Here is a 20767-nt window from a genome sequence, read left to right as displayed (position 1 = left end):
TTAGAAGGCAGTTTCTGCGTAAAACATGACCAATCCAACTAGCCTTCCGTTTTCTTATTTCATGTAGGATATTCCTCTGCTCACTGACTCTAAATAACACATCTTCATTTCTCACATAATCGGTCCAACTGATCTTCTCCATCCTTCTCCAACACCACATTTCGAAACTTTCCAGATGTTTCTGATCTACTGCCCTAAGTGTCCATGTTTCAGCCCCATACAGAGCTATGCTCCAAATGTAGCATTTCACTAGTTTCTTTCTCTAATTTAAGTCCAATTTGCTGGTAAAAAGATTCTTCTTCTTGCTAAATGCAGCTTTTGCCATGGAAATCCTGGATTTAATTTCACTAGTACACCGTCCATCATCTGTTAACAAGGTACCCAAATATTTAAAACATTTCACATTCTCCAGTTGTTTTTGGTCTATCTTTATTGTGACTAGGGTTGGTTGTCTCGAAAATTTCATTACTTTTTTTTCTCCACATTCATTTCCATACCATAGTACCTTCCAATTCCAATAAGTCTATCAATCATGCCCTGTAGCACAGTTTCTTCCTTAGCCATTAACACAAGGTCATCTGCATATTTCACAGTTTGAATAATTTGCCCTCCTAATTTTAAGTCTCCAAGCACATCCAGAGCTACTTTGGTAAGGCATTCGCTCTAGAAATTGAACAGAATTGGTGATAAACAGCATCCTTGTCGAACTCCTCTTCCAATCAGCACACTTCTTGTCTCCCCTCTCTCCATTCGTACTCTAAATTTCTGATCCATGTACAATTACGCTAATCAATCTTCTTTCACGTCAATGGATACCTGTTTCCTTTAGAATCTGCATAATTTGGTCCAGTTTACACGGACAAATGCCTTCTGCCAGTCTATGAAGCAAACACACAGTTCTTCATCTATCTCCAAAGTTCTTTAGGCTATAATTCTCATCATCCAAATTGCATTCCTGATTCCCTTTCCTCTTCTAAATCCAAACTGCTCTTCTCCAAGTATATCCTCTATTTTCCGTTCAATTCTTCTTTTAAGTATCTCTGCTATTATCTTTGCTGTGTGTGCAATAAGACTTATTGTGCGATGGTAGCTGCATTTTGTAGCTTTTGTCTTTTTCTTTGAGCCAATCATTGTCACTTCTGTAAAGTCCTTGGGCCACTCCCCAGTTTCATATACGGTGTTTATTAGTATTGTCACTGTTTTCAAACCACCTTCTCCCAGCAACTTAAACACATCTCCAGGTACATCATCATCTCCTGTAGCCTTTCTCTTCCTCATTTCCTTGATAACTTCTTCCACCTCACTTTGTAAAATATATGGTCCTTTCTCGTCTGTATCTACTTCTTCTTCCGGTTCAAATTCTAAGGTTTCTGGCCGATTAGGTCGATCATATAGTTCTGTAATATAATTTTCCCAAATTTTCAGCACTTGCCTATGATCTACTTTTCTATTCCCGTGTGAGTCTTCGATACCAATATTTTGAATCCCATGATTCTCTTTCCATCCTAGTACTTTTGTCTTCAATTACATGAAATCCTGAAGTCCTGTTTTATGATATTCTATTATCTCCTTACATATCTTCTCAAGATATTCCTCTTTGGCCCTGTCCGTGGCTCTTTTCAATTCATTCCTCAGTCTCCTGCATTTCCTTCTGCCTTCTTCATTGTTGACATTCTTCCATTTCCTTCGCTCCTCCATTTTACTAATCATCTCCTGTGTAACGCATGGTTTTCTTGCTATCTTCTCAACTTTACCATCCAAATCACTGATAGTACCTAACATGCGTTCTTTTATATGGTTCCACTGCACTTCAATATTTAACAGAATAAATAAATTACATTTGAATTGATTTATGATTTTTTACAATTTTTACGGAATTAGGCAACAAATTCCTTCACATGAAAATCTCCTATCTTTTCCATATTACAAAGAAATAGAATTCCTACGAAACTTGCACCGTATCAGGGAACACGATAGACAAGGCAGGTACGTTTTATACTCAGAGAGGTTATGAAGATAAAAAATTCACTTCGGATTTTAAAAATTCCACTGCGGTGTAGAGAAGATGGATATGAATTCAATGACATACTGTTCGCATGGTAACAAACGAAAAGTAAGAAAACACGGCCTTCTGTTCTTCCTTGATCTCATTACACGATTTGTTGTTACTTTTATTCAAATAATTGTACTTATGATGTTCGAAGTGATAACCCTCAGAAGCAGTAATCCGCTTCAATTGTTTTACGAATTTTTTCGATTTGAGTTTGCAAAATAGGTGCTTGAACTCTTGCAAAGATATTCCATTCAGAACATTCCTGTTGTATGTGTGTTTCAAAACATGGTAAAAGCCTATTAAATTTCAATCAGCAGTCCGTCTGTCCTCGAGAGCCCGTGTGCAATTTTCAATGAAACTGGGAATTTGGAAATTATATTGATGCTTACTCACGAATTCAGAGCTCGGGTACAATCGAGAAAATGTGACCTACAGTTTATACGAAGACCCGCATTCCTTTCTATAGGTAAATTGAATCTAGCCCGGTTAAGTATTTTTCAGGGTCATCCTGGCGGTGACACGGCACCCCGCAACGGGGCAACGAGGAAGCGGTTACCACTGAAGTCGGTGTAGTTCGAAATGGGCATATCTTACTCGAAGGCAAGGCAAATGAATAAAACACGACGAATGAATGGACGAATTTATGTAATAATCCTAATAAAAATATTGTCATGTGTATCAGTGACTAATTACGCGGGTTCGGGGTTTGATTAATGGGTTTATTTACTCCTTATATGCATCACAATTAATTACACGTGATCACAGCGCTATCATGGTTTCTACACTTTATAATTCAGTGTTATACACAAACACACAATAGTCCTCTCCTGGTACTACAACTAGAACACAGGAACTATAACAGTCTCACTGAATCACGTACTCCAAATATTACACATGAATAAATTCTTTTAATCACACCATGACTTCACACGACGAACAATTCTTAGCTATCTTCTACCGAGAACTCAAAAGTCAGAACTCTGAATATGTCATTTAAATTGAAAACTGATGTTATATAACCTCCGAATCGACCATTCACAAAGAATACAGCCTTATTGTTGCATGAGGCAATGCACATAGGAAATATGTCACGTGTGAATTCTACCTCGCCAGTCTATTGGCACGCTGACTTTGCCTAGCAACGAGCTATCAATATTAGTCCTACGGTTAAGTACGCTTATGCGAGATGTTTATCGCCCCATTGCTTAGTTATGCAAGATCCATTAATAACGATAATAATACAGGTACAGTCCAAGAGAAATTACAGTAAATTTACAAACCGAAATCAGGGCACAGTCGATTGTGCTGCTCAGAAACACACAATGTAGCTAATTAAATACAAAAGAATTAGGCAGAAAACTGTGTTCACTGCAACGCTAGAGAGACAGAGAGAGCAATGGAACGGACTCAGGAGGCCATGACAATGAAGGAGGACAAGGGAGTAGAAGATGATGTAGCCGAACAGAGTCCGGGGCTAGAAGGGGTGAAAGGTTGGGGCCGAGCCGAGTTCGAAGCCGGACGGAGCTTGTAGCTACCCCAATCAAAGTTAAACGTTGTATTGCTGATTGTAGATAACCCTATAGGGCCCCTTTGGATAAAGAATTACGCCACAGGAAGTGTGCAGCTGGATGTAAGCAGTCTCTCCAGCTAGAAGAGATGACGAAATCAATAACATCACGGGGCTTTATCGCGAGGCGAAATTGCCGACATTAGTTTTGAATGTCTTAGCAAGAATGTTATATGATACGGTGGTTATTAGCCAGGCCCTATTGTTTAATCACGAAAGTCCCCGGAATAAGAACCAATCCGGAGATACTTGTGGGGCGGTGACCCCCCCTTGGAATTAGTGGTGTGGGGGCCAGTAGTCATAAGTTTAGTTATCCATATTGTAATTTTACTCACTCGCTCTCTACTTGGTCTTTGAGGAAGTCAGGAGTGTCCGAGGGTGCCCAGCCCACCCGCGTAGTAATTAACTAGGCCAGGGGCCCATATTAAAGTCTTAACCTTGTGCAATATTGTTGAGAGTAAAGTTTAAGGTGGAATAAAGTGGAAGTTGTTCGAGGGATAGTCTGCACATCATTTAACGACGGTACCCCTCCTCGTGTGACACGTTAACCCTGGGTGAAAGAACTCACCTTTACCAAAATCCCTACACTTCCCCATTACCAAGACGCCCAAAAACAATGGGAAGTAACTGAGCTCAAGGCCGGCGACGCAGACGACGGAGGCGGGCCTCCACCGCTTCACGTGGAGAAAGAGGGCGGCAAGAACGATGAAGCTATGGTATAGAAGGAATGGGACGCAGCAGGAAGTAGGGAGTGGTGGGGAATGGAATTATACACGAAGGTACAGAGGATGATGTTAAAATCCGTAAGGAGTATAGTACCCATTTAAATGAATAAAATAGGGCCCCGTCAACATGTTTCCAGGATTCAATGTTTGCTCAGATATGGGTTCCAGGGTCTAGGTTTGCACCATAGAAGATGGAATCTTAAGAACACTTGTCTTTCTTAGCAGACTAGCAGGTGCAATGCACCGTCTTTTTGTGACTGCCTTACCGGTTACTCCTGTAACATGTGCCTCTTCACAACGATCAGATATGTCATTCATTCTTGATAGGGCACCACCTCATTTTATCTACACTGTCAGACACCAACACAGCCAGACTTTCCATGAAGAGTGGTAACACGCGAAGTACGTGACAATTGTCTTCAACGATTCTATGAGCTCAGTTTTCTATATTTCGTCTGCTGGACAAAGGAAGTGTTCTGTGTACTCAGTATCGATCAGTGACGATCAGTAACTGCAAGGTATTACAGCAACGAGCACAGAATGCCTGTCAGGGGATTGGAGAGAAGCTAGGAACTTCGGGCACAATGCGCAAATCTGTGCGCAATAAGAGCTGAAGGTCGTTTTGAAATGCATGGGATCTACGTGCAGAACAGTCTTCAGGGATCAGATGAACATCGCCAATATCTGAGTAGGCGCTGCTTTGTGGACACATTAGACTAGGAATATTCGCCCATTTTTGTGAGTACTTTCCATTCTTTAAACATTTAACTATTTTTAACAATCAATATATATGAGTTTTTTACGACATTAATTTTGTAGGAAATCTGCGTATTGGGTAAAGAAAATATAGGTTTTATATGATTCTCAGGAGAAGCTACGATTATTTGCCTAAACATTATTAAACGGACTGTTTCGTAATTGAGAAATATTTTGTAGCATTGAAATAGGACCTAAATTTTTAATTCTCATTCGCTCAACTGAAAATTAAGATTCTTCGGTCCTTGTTTACATTATTTCATATACGTGAATCAATGATTGAAGTGAACAATTGCTCCTCATATTGAAAGGTATCAACATTCTATATTTATGTAATTTCCTATAGATAATATACATCCGCTCTACTTTATTTACATTAGTAACCGGTGAGACAGGAATGCCTGCTTCCAAGTATATTGTGTTTTGATAACTATGGGCCAGTCCATGTAACTGTGTGCCGTGTTTACAAATTCCTGCAAGCTGTACTGACAGACGGTAAAGCCTGCTTTATCTCCAGAAATATTGTATTTCCATCAAAATTGGCACTGCGTTAAATGCAACTTGAAGATATTATCATAGGCGCGTCTCCGTACAGACAATGTTGTTCATAATGATGTTCAGACTTTATTTAGATATACAATTTGATATATTTTGACTTACATTCTTCATTTACAAAATAGAAGGAGGCATTTGAATTCCACTTTTTATCTTTGTGTCTGTGTCTGTTATAACTTCTTTTTTGCTGCTTGTATGTTGACGTCGTTACATGTTTACTAAGCCGTAGCCTACTTATGCCGTCTCTTCTGAATACGTTTCTTGTTGATTTTAAAATTTGTTAGACGAGGTGGTTCATATGCGGTCCGTGTCATGTCAGATATATTATTCTATATGTAAGATACGGTAAAGTTGTCCCTGAGCTTAACCAAATAAGCACTACGCCATGAAAAAATATGGGGGTGTGGATGTACATATATATTTTCTTGAACTCGGTATTTGTTGGAGTGGCCAGATTCAAGTCCTGGTCTCCTTACTCCCGGGGCGAGAGCTCCAAGTACACATTGTATATTAAGTTGGGAGGACCAGAGATCCGTTGTAGACGACACGGAGAAGTAAAAATTCTTTACACTACCAGGACTCGAACACCGACCTCTCCGTCATCCAACCCGTAGCCAGTCGCGAAACCACTTATTTCGCCAGGTAATTCAAAATAAAAAATAAAAAGAGCAGAACTGTGTCTTCAGTAGTGGGATTGACTACTGGCCGTGTTTGGATTGGTGATTTGATTTGATGATCATATTTATACAGGACTCGTCACTACACTTAATAATAGCACCATCGCTGATCACACACTTTAAAAATGACAACAGCAGACGTTAAGTCTTTTCAGTCTACTGTGTCTTCACCAGTCGGTCCATGGCAAAGGCTTCCAATAATGGAGAGACTTCGGTATCTGTGCTGGCTTCGTTACTGTCCAGGATATATCCCACAGCTCTGACCTCCGAAGTCGACGTTAACATCTTATTACGACTTGCTGTTTACAGCCAATCATTTCGTCATGGCGTCAAAACAATTGAGAATCACGATCGTAATTTTTTTTTCAACCGAGCCCTTGCTACAATAGTCTTTACGTAACATCCTCTCTAACGACTAGTTCGATTATCTCTTATGAATACTCGTATGCTTGGCATTTTATCAAATGCACGTGTCACTTGTTATTGAATTCTTCCTTTTGCGCTATAGGCGAGTCCTCTGTAAGTACAGTATTTGCAAAGAAAATCATACCTATCTTACGAATCTTACTATACAACAGCAACTTAGACGATTGAACAATCGTAAGCTTCACCAGCGCAAAGTTTAAGCCTTATCCTCTACCATGAACATATTTATTCTCAAGATTTTGTATTACTTCTGCTTGTCGCCTTCACTGTTTTCTTATAATCGTATACATAAGGAAGATTAAAAGTCACGTGTAAGTCGCGGACTGGTGTGGGTTTCGAAAATTTCGAATGGCGCTGAGAAATTCGTTTTGTAATCGCTACAACTTCAGTAGGAGGATGTCTGCTGTTAATTCGCAAGCGTGGCAAGCGTAAGTCATTAATGATTTGATAAATGCCTTTTGGAGGGTTAGTTTAATTTTAGCGCATAAACGCTCACTTCTGAATAGAGAGTACTTTCTAATAAAAGTTCTGAAAGTCTTGGCTTCTATAATTTCTATGTGCAGTATTGGCGTAATCCTCTTATTGAAGAGTACATTCAATTTACTTGATTAACTAAGGGGATATTCCGTTCATTCAATGTAACATGAGCCTCAGGGGACCTCAGACTCTCAGATCTCTAGCTCCAGTTTTCCTCCTTATATTTTTTCAGAAAGGACCGCAACGAAAACACCATTTGCAAGATCTCCATAAGTGGTGCGTTACCGTGGGAACCAGTTTGTTTGAGAAGGCCTTACTCAATAACGGGTCAACATGCACTACTATATTATAGTACTTGCTCGAGGTGGTGTCCATCAACATCAATATTGTGTTGTAGTGATGGTTGAATGATTCGGGGATATTTCAGGAGAAATAATTTGCTGCCCATTCTGTTAATTTTACGCAGTTAGGTTCCGAACAATAAAATATATTCTGCAGGTATTTAAAATCCGTGGTTTCTAAAGGATATGTACAACAGCAGTTCGGAAATGAACATCCGATGAGATGTTACTAAAATAAGCAATATGAATATGTATTATATAACAAAGTCGTTACAGATGGAATGGAGGAAATTATGGTATCTGTGAATAAATTTCTGTATGCCTGTGTCAAATGAGTGTGCCGCCCGTGAATTCAGCCACATTTCTAAACTTATATCAACACATCATATGTATGGAGGCGCTGTGACCGTAACCAGATCTTCAGACCAGCAAACAGATTATAGATGTTATATTTTAGCGTCCTGTTGCAGTTATTTATGTCCATGATTTATTCCAGCCGTCTTACAGTGCATATACTCATCCACCTCACACTTCACTCCTGCACTACATGTTTCGGCATAAAGGTGCCATCTTCAGGTGCTTTTCAATTTACGTTAAACTACTTCACTGCATGCCTTGCCGTCCTCATACTAAAATAAGTAAAATATATGTTCATCATATGTATTGATAAATATTAAAAATATTAAAACTGTTCAGGATTTTTATCCCTACGTCTCGTCTCAATACGCGAGTCACACCTATCCTCTTCTATCGGAGCACTCTTCCTATTTTCGTGTGTGCATCTGGAACGTGAAATTCTTATTCATTAATACCGCGTTCCGTATTTTATTTATTACTTGTGTTATTATAATTTTAATACTCACTGTGCTTTGTGTTGTGTCTTGCTCCTGTGACTGCGTGTGTTATACTGCTGGGCCTGCTGGGTATGTGTGTGTGTGTGTGTGTGTGCTGTCTTCGTTTTTATTGAGTTATGATGTTGTGGGCGTAGATGTGGTGGGGGTAGGTAGATACTAAGAGCGAGATCAGGGATGTGAGGCGGGTGGTCAGACAACTCCCAGTACAAATGCTCCCCCATTGCTCGAGTGCCTGCAACTGTACACGTATGTTGACGTGCATTTTCACGGAGGAGCACTACACCGGGTGTCAGCATTCCTCGCCTTTTATTTTAACGGTCCAACACGGGGATTTAGTACTTCGCAATACATTTCTACATTTATTATGGTTGCACCAACCAAACACATTTTCTGTCTCAGAAAAGAGTTGTCAACAGTTTTCTTTTCAAACAAGGTTTCTTCAAACATTTTCGGCATGTTTGGTGAATTTGTGGGCATCCGCTGCTTTGACTCCCCTTTGGTTACACCATTCACAAATGGAACCCAAGTTTCCACGCCAGTTATTCATACGGAGAGATTGAGAATTTCATTTCTAATTTTGTGGTATATCTCTCTAAATAATTCAAGGCTGAAGATAGTCTCTCTGTTTTGTTTGTGAACATATATTCGCTCACCTTTGAACATACTAAAACATTGATCTACAGTTCCTTCACTCATTTCGCCGTAAACCGCGTATTATTCACATATATGTTTGCAGCACACTTGTATTATCACAAAGGAAGCGGGTAACAGTGCGATTTTCGTATCTGGCCGAATTATAATTCGCAGGGTACATAATAACCCAATATGTAGAGACAAAATCGAACAGAAAATGAACGGTTTTCTGAGGCTACATCGCATGAACCAGCTTTCCCCCGCTCCTTCATTATTTTCTTAATTTAAACGGAGCCGACTTTCTGAATATCCTTCGCGTTACAGTGTCAACGCAATATACACCATCGCAAAAGTAACTGAAATATTTGGTTCTGACTGCGTTGAATATGAATATTACCGTCTTCTTGAATTTGACGACGTATAGCCTTGAAAATGTTATCGAATATATGGATTAACAAACTATCTGAAATCTGGGGAAGAAGTGCTTATTACACCCTGAAGATGGAGACAGTAGGGCACTTGGGAACGAAGATAAACATCTACTAGAATATTCGTTACACCACAAAAGAGAGTAGTCTTCTCGCCTACTTGAAATAATATGTAATCCAGATGTAACGCCTGTTTTTCTCTTGATACGCTGTTGCCTTAGCACCTAAGTAATGGCAAATACTGCTCCAGTTGAGTGGATGATTATCGGAAGTCACCAGCTCCAGAACACTTAATTTTATAGAAGAACATGCAGAAGTACTGAGGACATAACACTTCTCGTAATTTGCCTTAAAAATTAACTGTATTTTCTTTACAGTTTTTAATATGTTTTTGTACCTAAAATTTACCTGATTTTGAAAGGAGAAATAAGATATATGGAACCCTAAAAATTTCAAAATTAATTTTCTGTTAGAGTTATCTGGTTTTATAAATCAATTTTTAAATTTTCACTAACAATCGAGGTTTCGAAGTTGCGTTAAAGAGATACCGAATTTATATCAAATTTGCAATATTGCTGAATTATAAATTCACTGAAATCCGGAGTTAATAGAGTTAGTACATATAAGTGTCTCAGTAGATAGGTCATCCCTGGAAACTGCAACCAGAAATTGGATTTGTTTTTTAAAAATTTTGTCATTTAAGATCATCAAATGAATTAAAGGAATGTGTCCGACTTTGTGTGTTAAAATCCTAACAGAAACCAAGCGACCTAGAAAGATGAAACTTGGCATTGGCAGGTAGGAACATCTGAGTGATTGCATCTCGGGTGTATTTCTTTACATTTATGTCCTTTCTCTATACGGGCTAAAGGTAAGTAATATGCACGTTAACAATATCTGTGTAGAATATAAGATGTAAACCGTATTATGTACATCATGTTGGGATCAAAACAAGTTTACTTCATGAGTTTGCGCTTATAGTGAACATATTAAATTATATGTATATATATATGTAACATTCCAAAATAATGAATGAATGAAACGAAGAATTTTTTCTGACGATGACAGAATTTATATGTAGCAATATCTCGAACAAAAAATACAGAAACTTGTCTATGCTTTCAGTATTTTTTTCTGCACTCTAATGATTGCATTTGGATGTGGGTGACCGAAAAGAGTTGCATGTAACGTAGATTTTTAATTTTGCTTATTTTTCGAATTTTGTTCGTATATAGAATTATCTGGTAGAAAAAAAGTAAAATTGTCTCTGCGTTTAATTAATCAAGCAGTAAATCACGAATGTACAAGTGGCAATGGTAGTATATCTCCACCGTTCGTGAAGTCGGCCAATGAAGACGAGTGATCAGTTCCAAGACCTGGCCTATTTACCCCCCGTGGAAATATCCTCAACTACCAAATAAACGAGAGTCTCGGTTGGTCTCAGGCCCGGTCTGGACGCTGTGGAGAGAAAAGTATCATGCTCCTGTTGGTGATAGAACCCACGGTGCCCAGCTTGCAGCTCCTCTGTAGAAAGATAGAGCTATTCCCTATCCGCTTAACTTGAAGTCTGTCTTCGAACAGCAGCTTAATTACTTCATTTCAACATATAAGTGTTCAACGGCTCTATTTCATATATCTGGCGAAAAGACTGAAATATCTGCCTATGAAAAGCCGTTAATTTTTACTAACTGCGCTACAGTGCAACGCAATAGAACCTGTTGAAAAACATATTTATATGTAAATACACATTGCAGTCGCATAATCTGTAATTAATTTAAAAGCACGGGAATTGTCAGTAACAAGGTTGTAAACTTTCCCATTCATGAATTGGAATATCATATCAAATTTTATTGCTTCATTTTCTCATATCGAAGTGATGTATTTGGTGTGTCAGTGTCTAAACTTTATGTGTGTTCGCCACAGAACGACAGGAGAAGATTAACAAGAGAAGAATGGCAAGTGAAGAAGCNGACAGGAGAAGATAAACAAAAGAAGAATGTTACATTAATATCACACATCAATTTTCTATGTTTATTGTTACGAAGATATGTTCAATATTTTATATCAAATTTTTTTAATTTTCCGTTCACTTCATTGAATTTTTACGATTAAATTAGCTATTTTACTTGCATTAACTCAGTATTGTTTATAGGAAGGCTGATTGTTATATTATGTATATATAATTTAATTTTGAAATAGAATAGTTACCTTCGGATTCGGTTTTCTTGTGTGATTTTTCTGGTTCGTGCCGAAATTTTTTTGCTGTTTATGTGTTTTATTGAACTGGTGTTCATCTTATGTAACTGGGTTTATTATAACAATGTAAAGAATTTTAACATTTTCCTTGTTTCCAATAATATTCTCTTTGGCATTGAAACTGCTATTATTTTTAAAGATGAATATTATAACGGATTGGCCATCGGGTTCACAGACAACACACTTGTAAACACGGTTCGACATGCAACAATAAAGGAAACTACGATTTCTGTAGATCCTACCGACACACCAATAGACTGGTCGGTAAGCGATCACGGTGTATGTGTTTACTGTAGGTCCATGGCCGTTCCGCTGCTATATAAAAAGTTGCTGTATAAGAAGACAGCAAAAAGCTGGAGTAGTACGGCAGTTACGAGTTAGGAGCAGTAGTAGCAGCAGATTCACCCGAACAAGTAAGCAAGTCAGTTCTCGGTAGGAGATAACGTAAATTTCGTAGTTGAAAAAGAATTAGAAGTCGGCCTCTGAAGATTTTACGTGTGAGTAGAAGATTTAATTTTGTTTCTATATTTGGAGTGCATAATTCAATGAGACTGTTATAGTTCCTGTGTTATAAATACGTGAAAACTAGTGAAGATAATTGTGCAATAACTGTTAATAATGTAAAGCAAAAATAGCATAAGAATTGATTGTTGTTACGAGCTGTAGGTTTTAAATAAATTCAATTACTAATGCAAATCCCGAATTTAGTCACTGTGACATGTGAAAATATCACATCGTCCACTCCTGAGTCTTTTTGTCCCGAAGAGCCTAAGAGTGTATAACTTGTGTTTCTTTCCGTTGACTATGCTTTCAACGTCTTCTCGCAAGCTGTTTCTTATTTCTCTCTCTATATATATCTCTGAGTTGGCTGCTCTCTAACCGCTACCACTGCCCGTCCTCAAGGCCAGCTCAGCCCGAATGGTTTCCTTATACTGTTCCAGTTAGTCCAGGTTCTCACCATAATGCAAAGTTTCTCTTTCTCCCTTCCTGTCCCTTTTCCAGCAGTAGGGGCGTAGCTCTTGGAGCGACCGATGCTCCCCAATGTCCTATTCTTCTTACACTAACGCTGCTTCTATTTCCGCTTCGGATGGGGTCGACCACTCCACAAACTTAAATCCATAATTCTTCCTAACCCGCTGGAAGTTCTGAGTACTTTTTTCGTGATCTTCTCTCTGAAAATCTAATCTACGTGTTCCCTGATCTTCCGTTCGTTTTCCAGATGTGATCGCTGTCCTGAGCTACACCCTACGGTTCCGTTCGTGGTTCCTTTCTCCTGCCTTAGACATAGAAGCCGTCTGTCGCCTAGGTCCTTTATTCGCTTGCTATTATGTGGTTGATGTCTTAAGCTTCCGTCCCATATGCCACTTTTGCATTCTTGTCCGTTGCAGCGTCTATTCTGCTCCGTTCTTCCTTTCCGGGATCTCAGTGCAATATCGTCTTTTCATTGTCTATGAAACACCTGTTCCCTGCGTCGTGCCACTTTTGCAATGCGACTCATACTCATTCCGGATAGCGGACAATTTACTCCGAGATTCGCAATCGCCACGAGTCAGTTCCTTCGGCTCTCCACGTCACCTTGCAGATAGATGCAGCTCTCTGTGCCGCTTATTCTTTCCTTTGACCGGTTTCACTATGGCATCTTCCCTAGGGACTTCCCGACATACCGAATCACATTCAATTTATTCCGGATTTTACTTCAAATACTTGTCTTCAATCTTTTCTTCATTAGTCTTCGTTAAGGCTATCTGTTCAAAGATGTATATCGCGAGATCAATTGCCTCCTTGCTATCTGGGTTAGCCTCCGTCTTTTCTTAGCAGTCCGTCCTCTCTTTATGTCATTCTTCATGTCCTCTATCCAGGGATCCATGTTCCCTTGGTGTTCCATTTCCGGTTCCACGCTCATCTGGTTGGCATTGTGAATAGCTTACAGGCTTGTCGCCACTTCTCGGCCATCACGTTCTCGAATTCGGCTTCTATTTTTCTCGGTCGACTTCACGCATGGCCACCATCTTCTCGTAGGCTATTCTTTCAGCCTCCCTTCTCTCCATCATTTCATTAAAGGGCTTCATGCCTGCCCCAATCTTTTCTCTGTCAGCGTCTCTCTTTGCCCAGTTGGCGATTGAACTCTCTTGCTTGGCTTTCATGTCATCGTCCCTTTAGCCCGCAATCTTCTATACAATGGTTCCACCTTTGCGTTGTGGGCTTCCTCCTCTATTGCGTTGGTACTAATGTCAGTATCCGTTACGCTCATCATTCCCCTGTTTGTGGCGTTGTTTGCTCCAACATGTTACTCCAGTAATGGTGTTTCGATTTGAAATTACCTCGAATCAGAAATCTTTGTCCTAGTGAGTTATTGAAGGTTTGTATAATAACTGAGGTGGTAGAATTTCCTACCCAGTCTTCGATGATTACACCCGTTGCCTGGTCCGTTTCTTATTTGGGGATTTCGTTACGTTTTATGACTTTTCTTATGATTGTGCCTGAACCTGCATGAGTTGTCGCACCCAGAAGAATGGTAGCACACATGGTATAGTTTTTTATTTTTACATAGTTTTCTCTTTCGTAAAATTGGTTTCGGACACCAGTAGAATGTCTATTCTCGTGTGGTTGAGAAATACATGTATTCATTTTTTACTGGGTTATCCCGTTTGCATTCCAGGCTGCTATGTTGTATACGTGAATTACTTCAATAGTTTTGTTGAGCACGCTGGTGAGGAGATTCATGAGCGTCTTCATTTGTTCCGCTTGTTTCGAAGCTTGTGTAGGACTCTTGCATTATTTGCCTTAGCGTCCGATCTTGTGGGTTTTTGAAGAGATTTTTGTTTCTCAATACTACAAGTATTTCTAGGCGCTTGATTTTATGTCATTTCTTATTTTCTTTCTGGTTTCTGTCGTGCTTTGTTCTGATTTCAGTATATTTGCAAAGTGAATATCAGCTGTTCTTGGAGGTGATGCAAATCTTGATGGTACGATTACTTCACTCCCCAGGAAAATTATTTAATTAATTCCTTTACTCATTTCTGTTAGAGGCTGAGTAAACCCCAGGGCTTAGTGCGGCCGGAAGGTTTAGGTCAATTGAAAAAAATCCAATGACTTCATCGGGACTTGATCCCGCGACCTTCCGGCTTGTAGAATAATACTTTAACCACTAGGCTACCGCGTTTATATCCCGAGGATGGCATTGGATATTTTCAGTTAACCTAATCCTTCCAGCCGCATTAGGACCTGGCGTTACTCAGCCTCTAACAGAAAGGTTTCAGCACAAATATACGGTATGAATATATTTCCTTCAGTTCCAAAATACACGTGCAGTCTTCTTCTTAAAGAAGCAACGCTTTTCACATGCAAATAATTGAAAGCAGACTCAGCTATATTACCAATTAATACCAATTAATAAAACCCAAATTAAAATCACAGGCTAAAATATTTTAATTCTCAAAGGAATCCCAGTTTTCAGTAAATGTACAGTAATAAGTGACTATGCCTTTTGTTTTAATGCCGTCTATATGCAACTTCAGTTACAATTCAACCGTCTTTTTTTCACGCTATAAGTTTTCGGTTACACTTGAGCAAGATGGGGGAACGTTTGCAGGTAAAAGTGTTAGGCAAATAGTCAAGCAGTAGAAGGGGGTGTGTCCCTTTAAGGATCCCGGCCAAGGAGATCACCCACCTTGGGATAAGACGTCATTGGAGGCGGACTTACAAACTCCGGGAAATTAATGAGTTAGCATGAATAAAGGTATATAACCCGGAGAGCAAATTATTATGGGGATTATTCTAACAGTAATTTTGGCCAATTGCGGCCGAAAGCCATGTCAAAATGGGCACCGACTAGACACCAGGTAACGCCATCCGTCTGCAGACTCAACAAGTAAGTGGAAACTACTCTTATCGCCATGCTTAATAATTGTGATGTTATTAAAGTGTAACTCCTCCAATGGGACTTGAGTTAGGAACGTTAGAGAAAGTGTAAGGGGCTTAAGAGTGATCCAACTGAGTGATGCAGAGGTAGACAGGTGTAATGTGTAACCCGACACCAGTCGGCTCTTTCATTGTGATAGTACCAAAATNACAAGGTACAGGGCGTAAGAGTGATGCAGAGGTAGACAGGTGTAATGTAGAGACAGCAGAGGGTGTGTCTAGCGGCAGGGATGTGTATATATATATATATATATATATAGTGGTTGAGTAGAACAGGAGAAAGAAGAGACTAGCGACCCGCAACTGGATGAAAAGAGAGAGAAAGATGAGGTCCAAGAATCGTCTAAGAAAGTGTAATGGTATTTCGACAACAGTCGGCACTTTAATTGTGATATTACCAAAATGTATATAACTGTATATTGCTTTTAAGGTCTTTCATTCTGATTGTTGATTGTATATTGCTTGTTTATACTAATATAGGGTAGCATAGGGTGAGGATGTGGGTTTCTGTTGTGATTTCCTCCCTTATCCCATTCCGCACCTGCGCCCTCCAGCCAAGCAAGGTGAACTGTGAGCCCCTGGCCAATGAAGCAACGATAGAGGAAGTAATTCAGTCGTTTCCTTAGCCCTACCCGTGTGACTGCAGTACAGAAGGTGACAGGGGGGATACCTCCACGCCCACTGTCACCACGGCGTAACTGGTGGCATAACATTTCACTCGGATTATTTCCAGTAATGTGGCTTAGCCATCTGCATTCACTTTGATTTCCTTGACCTGCACGGGTTTGATTAATCTGTAATATATGAAGTGATATATTACAGTATTATTTTGAGTTATACCGACACACGTAACTCATATTCAAAGCACTACGGGAAACAAACACCAGAGAACAGCACACAAAACACACTACGACTTATGGCAGCAAAACAATCGACGTTCCGGTCAAACTGTTAGACACACAAGGCAAAGGATGACTCTTCACTCGTCGTTAATTCCAGTCGATGGCAGGACCAGTTTAACTGATTGGGTTACCCAATGCGTAGCATGGCGTGAGACGCACGCAAAATTTCCACTGAAACTGACAGACAAATGCTAGTATCTGCTTAGAGAAATTCATGATTCGATTAGTAAACTTAGTGATCAAGATGGGATAAAATATAATCTTGGTTCTTCCTTGTGTAACAGTATTTGTATAAGTGTCGTGTGTATTAGTGGAAAATGGCCCCGAGCCCATTTCCACTGTGGGTTCTGATAGCATTTCTGTTTTTTTTCAGCGTGTTAAATTAAATGCAACAAATATTGAAGCAACACACGTCAATAAGGATGTTAATGACAAGAAAATTCTTCGTGAACAGGGAGCAGATGTGTTAAACAGAGAAGAAAATTTCGATTCTTGCGAGATTTGTAAGAAGTCATTGTCTCCTGGGAATAATTTGTTGGGACATGCAAATGGAAGTAACAGAGAAACAATGTCTCGTTTTGAAATGTGTGGCACATCGTTAACTCCTAAGCGTAGTGCATTAAAAGGATCAAAGTGTCGCAGTGAGTCTTTTTCTTGCGAAGATAGCAAGAAGAAGTTAACAAGTCGCTATAATTTGTACAACCATACTGCAGAACGGCCATTTTCTTTCGAAGTGGGTAAGGAAACGTTCGCCCAGCGATCTAACCTAAACAAACATTTAAGAATTCACAATGGAGAACGGCCTCTTTCGTGCAAAGTGTGTAAGAAATCGTTCGCCCAGCGCTCTAACCTAAACACACATCTCAGAGTTCACAGTGGAGAACGGCCTTTTTCGTGCAAAGTGTGTAAGAAATCGTTCGCCCATCGATCTAACCTAAACAAACATTTAAGAATTCACAATGGAGAACGGCCTCTTTCGTGCAAAGTGTGTAAGAAATCGTTCTCCCAGCGCTCTAACCTAAACACACATTTCAGAGTTCACAGTGGAGAACGACCATTTTCTTGCGAAGTGTGTGAGAAAACTTTCACACATAGCTCTATCCTGAAGAATCATCTGAGGGTGCACAGTGGAGAACGGCCTTTTTCGTGCAAAGTGTGCAAGAAAACTTTCGCACATGGATATACACTAAACAGGCATCTCAGGACACACAGAGGAGAGCGACCGTTCTCGTGCGATGTATGTAAGAAACGGTTCACTCAGCTTACTCACCTAAACAGGCATCACAGAATACACAGTGGAGAAAGACCATTTTCTTGCGAAGTGTGTGAGAAAACTTTCACTCAGCTCTCTAGCCTGAAGAATCATCTGATGGTGCACAATGGAGAACGTCCATTTTCTTGCGAAGTGTGTAAGAAAACTTTCGCACAGAAATCTACATTAAATAGGCATCTCAGAGTACACACTGGAGAGCGACCGTTCTCGTGCGATGTGTGTAAGAAACGGTTCATTCAGCTCCATAACCTAAACATACATCTCAGGATACACAATGGAGTAAGACCCTTTCCTTGCGAAGGTTATAAGAAAACTTTCGCTAATAGATATATCCTGAAGAAACATCTTAGAGTGCACAGTGGATAACGGCATATTTCGTGAAAATTGTGAAAGAAAAAGTTTACTAGCCGCCTCGTTCTGAATATGCATCTCAAATCACACAGTGCAGAACAAGCATGATCGTGAGATATGGAAGGGAATGTTCACTCCTGGCAAGAAAATAAATGCGTCACATGGAATATCATGAGAGAGAACGTTTTCGTGTAATGTATGCAAGGAATCATTAATTCAAAGTGACAGTGCGAGTATACAGATACGTTCTGAATTATTCTATTTAAATATTATATTTTACTTCAAGAATTTATCTGGTTACAGCACCTGAACCTTTTACTGTGTGATATATTTTGGAGCCAGACTTTCACCATTCACCTTCATAATTTCCTTGATTAAGATTCGTTTTAGTAACATACGTTCATTCTTTCGTATTATTATAAGTTGTATTAATCTCTTAGAAATTTTGTTTGACAGTATTACAGTAGTATTCATACATCAATCTTCTCTCTTCATTGTATGAAGATGTGTTCAGGATTTGATTTCACATTTTAATATTTTCTGTTGACTTCATTGGTTTTTTACAATTAACTTCTTTACGTGCATGAACGCAATATTGTTTATTGGAAGCCTGATTAGTATATTAGGTTCATGAAATAAAATTTGTTAATAATATAGTAGTTCGGAGCTAGTAGTCGTAGCGTGCGGACGCATATTGCTTGTCTCTGGCACGGTGCGGAGTTAAAGTGGAAACGTATGAAACAATGCCTCAATCGTTACAAAGTTCAAGCGTCATCAATCCAGTGATCTTCATTATTGTATGTGATAAAACAAGGCTGACAAACCAAACACTTTCAATCCTTCTAGTCATAGCATTGAGGAGTTAAACCACTTAAACTAACTCATAACGTAAGATCGACACATACTCAACAGACCGCCCCCTAAGCGGTACAAAGGTGTACTGATGACAACAATGTGCAAATTCGAAGTAATCAAGTTAGCACAGAACAACAATGAATCCACAACAACAAAACATGTACACGAACTCCTATCCTCCCCTTCCATTAGCGGCTTATCCACGCCAGTTCTCGCAAATGATACAAAATACACCACAAATCATACAACCACAACATACGTGATTCAGTGGTACGGTACCCCATCAACCACCATACGAACCGGCTCCACAACTCTCCTTGCAGCAAATGCAGTATCAATTTCTGCCTACTGTAGCAACCTACCCACCACAGCAGGGTCATAACCCCCAACAAATCGTTAGAATATCATCGACCAGTGAAGATGAATCAGACGACACGCAGGCAAACAATAACATTTCATGGCAACAAACGACAAGTAAAAAACGGAAGAAGATTACAAGGAAGGCAGCTATCCAAGAAGACAACAAAATAACCACCAACAACAGGTACAGCATATTGACGGTTGAAGAAAACAAATGCCAAAACGCAGATACTACTAAAAAGAAAATAAGCAAGCCTCCTCCAATATACATATATGGAGTAACAAACTACCCAGAAATGGTAAAACAATTGAGAAACTGCTTAGAAGACAAACAGTATACAACGACGAGTTTAGCATATAACACCATTAAGATCAACTGCAACATTGCTGAAAATTATCAAAAACTAACTAGATACTTAAAGGAACAAAATATTATTTATCACAGCTACCAACTGAAAGAAGATCGTGCCTACAGAGTGGTTATCAAACATCTTCATAACTCCATCCCAACTGCAGAAATAGCATCTGAATTAAACAATCTAGGACACAAAGTGAGGAACATCATAAATGTCAGACATAGAGCTACAAAGCAACCCTTAAACCTCTTTTTCGTCGACCTTGAACCAGCAAACAACAACAAAGAAGTCTACAATATTGAAAGACTGCAAAATGTCAAAATCAAAATAGAACCGCCTCATAAGACCAAAAATGGTATTGTGCAGTGTACGGGGTGTCAACTTTATGGTCACTCCAAGTCTTATTGGAACAGACCATTCGTGTGTGGTAAATGCGGAGGGCAGCACAGTACTGAAAGCTGTAAAAAATCCAAGGCAACACCAGCCACTTATGCATTGTGTGGAGGAGGCCCTCCCGCCAATTATAAAGGATGCGAGTACTATCAGAGGCTAATCCAGGGAAAACAAACAATAAAGGTTAGAGCCACCAACCCATCAATCTCAAACAATGTAAATACCAGACCCAGCATTTATATGGGCAGTTATCGAAACCAAAACAGAACATATAGTAATGCAGTTAATAACATAAACCCAAATAATGCCAATACCCTAGAACCATCAAACAACACAAATGCTAATACACCAGAACCAACAAACAGTCCTCTAACACAATTTCTTAATGAATTTAAAGCCATGTTCAGTCAATTAATGCAACAAAATATCATGGTCATTAACATGCTAACAACACTAATTAGCAAAGTAGTACAATAATGGCCAAGTTCCTAAGAATAGGGCTGTGGAACGCCAACGGCCTTGAACAACACAAAGAAGAAGTCAAAATGTTCCTAATAAACAATCACGTAGATGTATTCTTAATTAGTAAAACCCACTTCACAGAAAGA

The 20767-nt window shown here is 39.4% G+C and overlaps 1 protein-coding gene across 2 annotated transcripts; it reads left to right on the top strand.

Moving 5' to 3' along the window:
* Positions 1-4961: 4961 nt before the first annotated feature.
* Positions 4962-18856, top strand: LOC111864851 (gastrula zinc finger protein XlCGF8.2DB-like). 2 transcript variants are annotated; one of them, XR_002842862.2, is made up of 2 exons: positions 4962-5083; positions 7469-8084. XR_002842862.2 is itself a non-coding variant. In XM_023852407.2 (2 exons), exon 2 carries the CDS (start codon positions 17140-17142, stop codon positions 18208-18210), a length of 1071 nt encoding a protein of 356 aa, XP_023708175.1. In that variant the 5' UTR covers positions 4962-5083; positions 16945-17139; the 3' UTR covers positions 18211-18856. The 2 variants fall into 2 exon arrangements, 1 of the variants encoding a protein (XP_023708175.1); XM_023852407.2 differs by lacking the exon at positions 7469-8084 and adding an exon at positions 16945-18856.
* The last annotated feature ends 1911 nt before the right edge of the window (positions 18857-20767 follow it).

Source organism: Cryptotermes secundus, unplaced genomic scaffold (assembly GCF_002891405.2).
Source record: "Cryptotermes secundus unplaced genomic scaffold, Csec_1.0 scaffold1914, whole genome shotgun sequence".
Lineage (NCBI taxonomy): Eukaryota > Metazoa > Arthropoda > Insecta > Blattodea > Kalotermitidae > Cryptotermes > Cryptotermes secundus.
Note: the sequence above shows the minus strand (reverse complement) of the source record. Positions and strands in the feature narration are given on the sequence as shown.

Bases quoted from the DNA above. Each gene is read 5' to 3' on its own strand.
- LOC111864851 (XM_023852407.2), top strand. From the start codon at position 17,140: ATGTCTCGTTTTGAAATGTGTGGCACATCGTTAACTCCTAAGCGTAGT.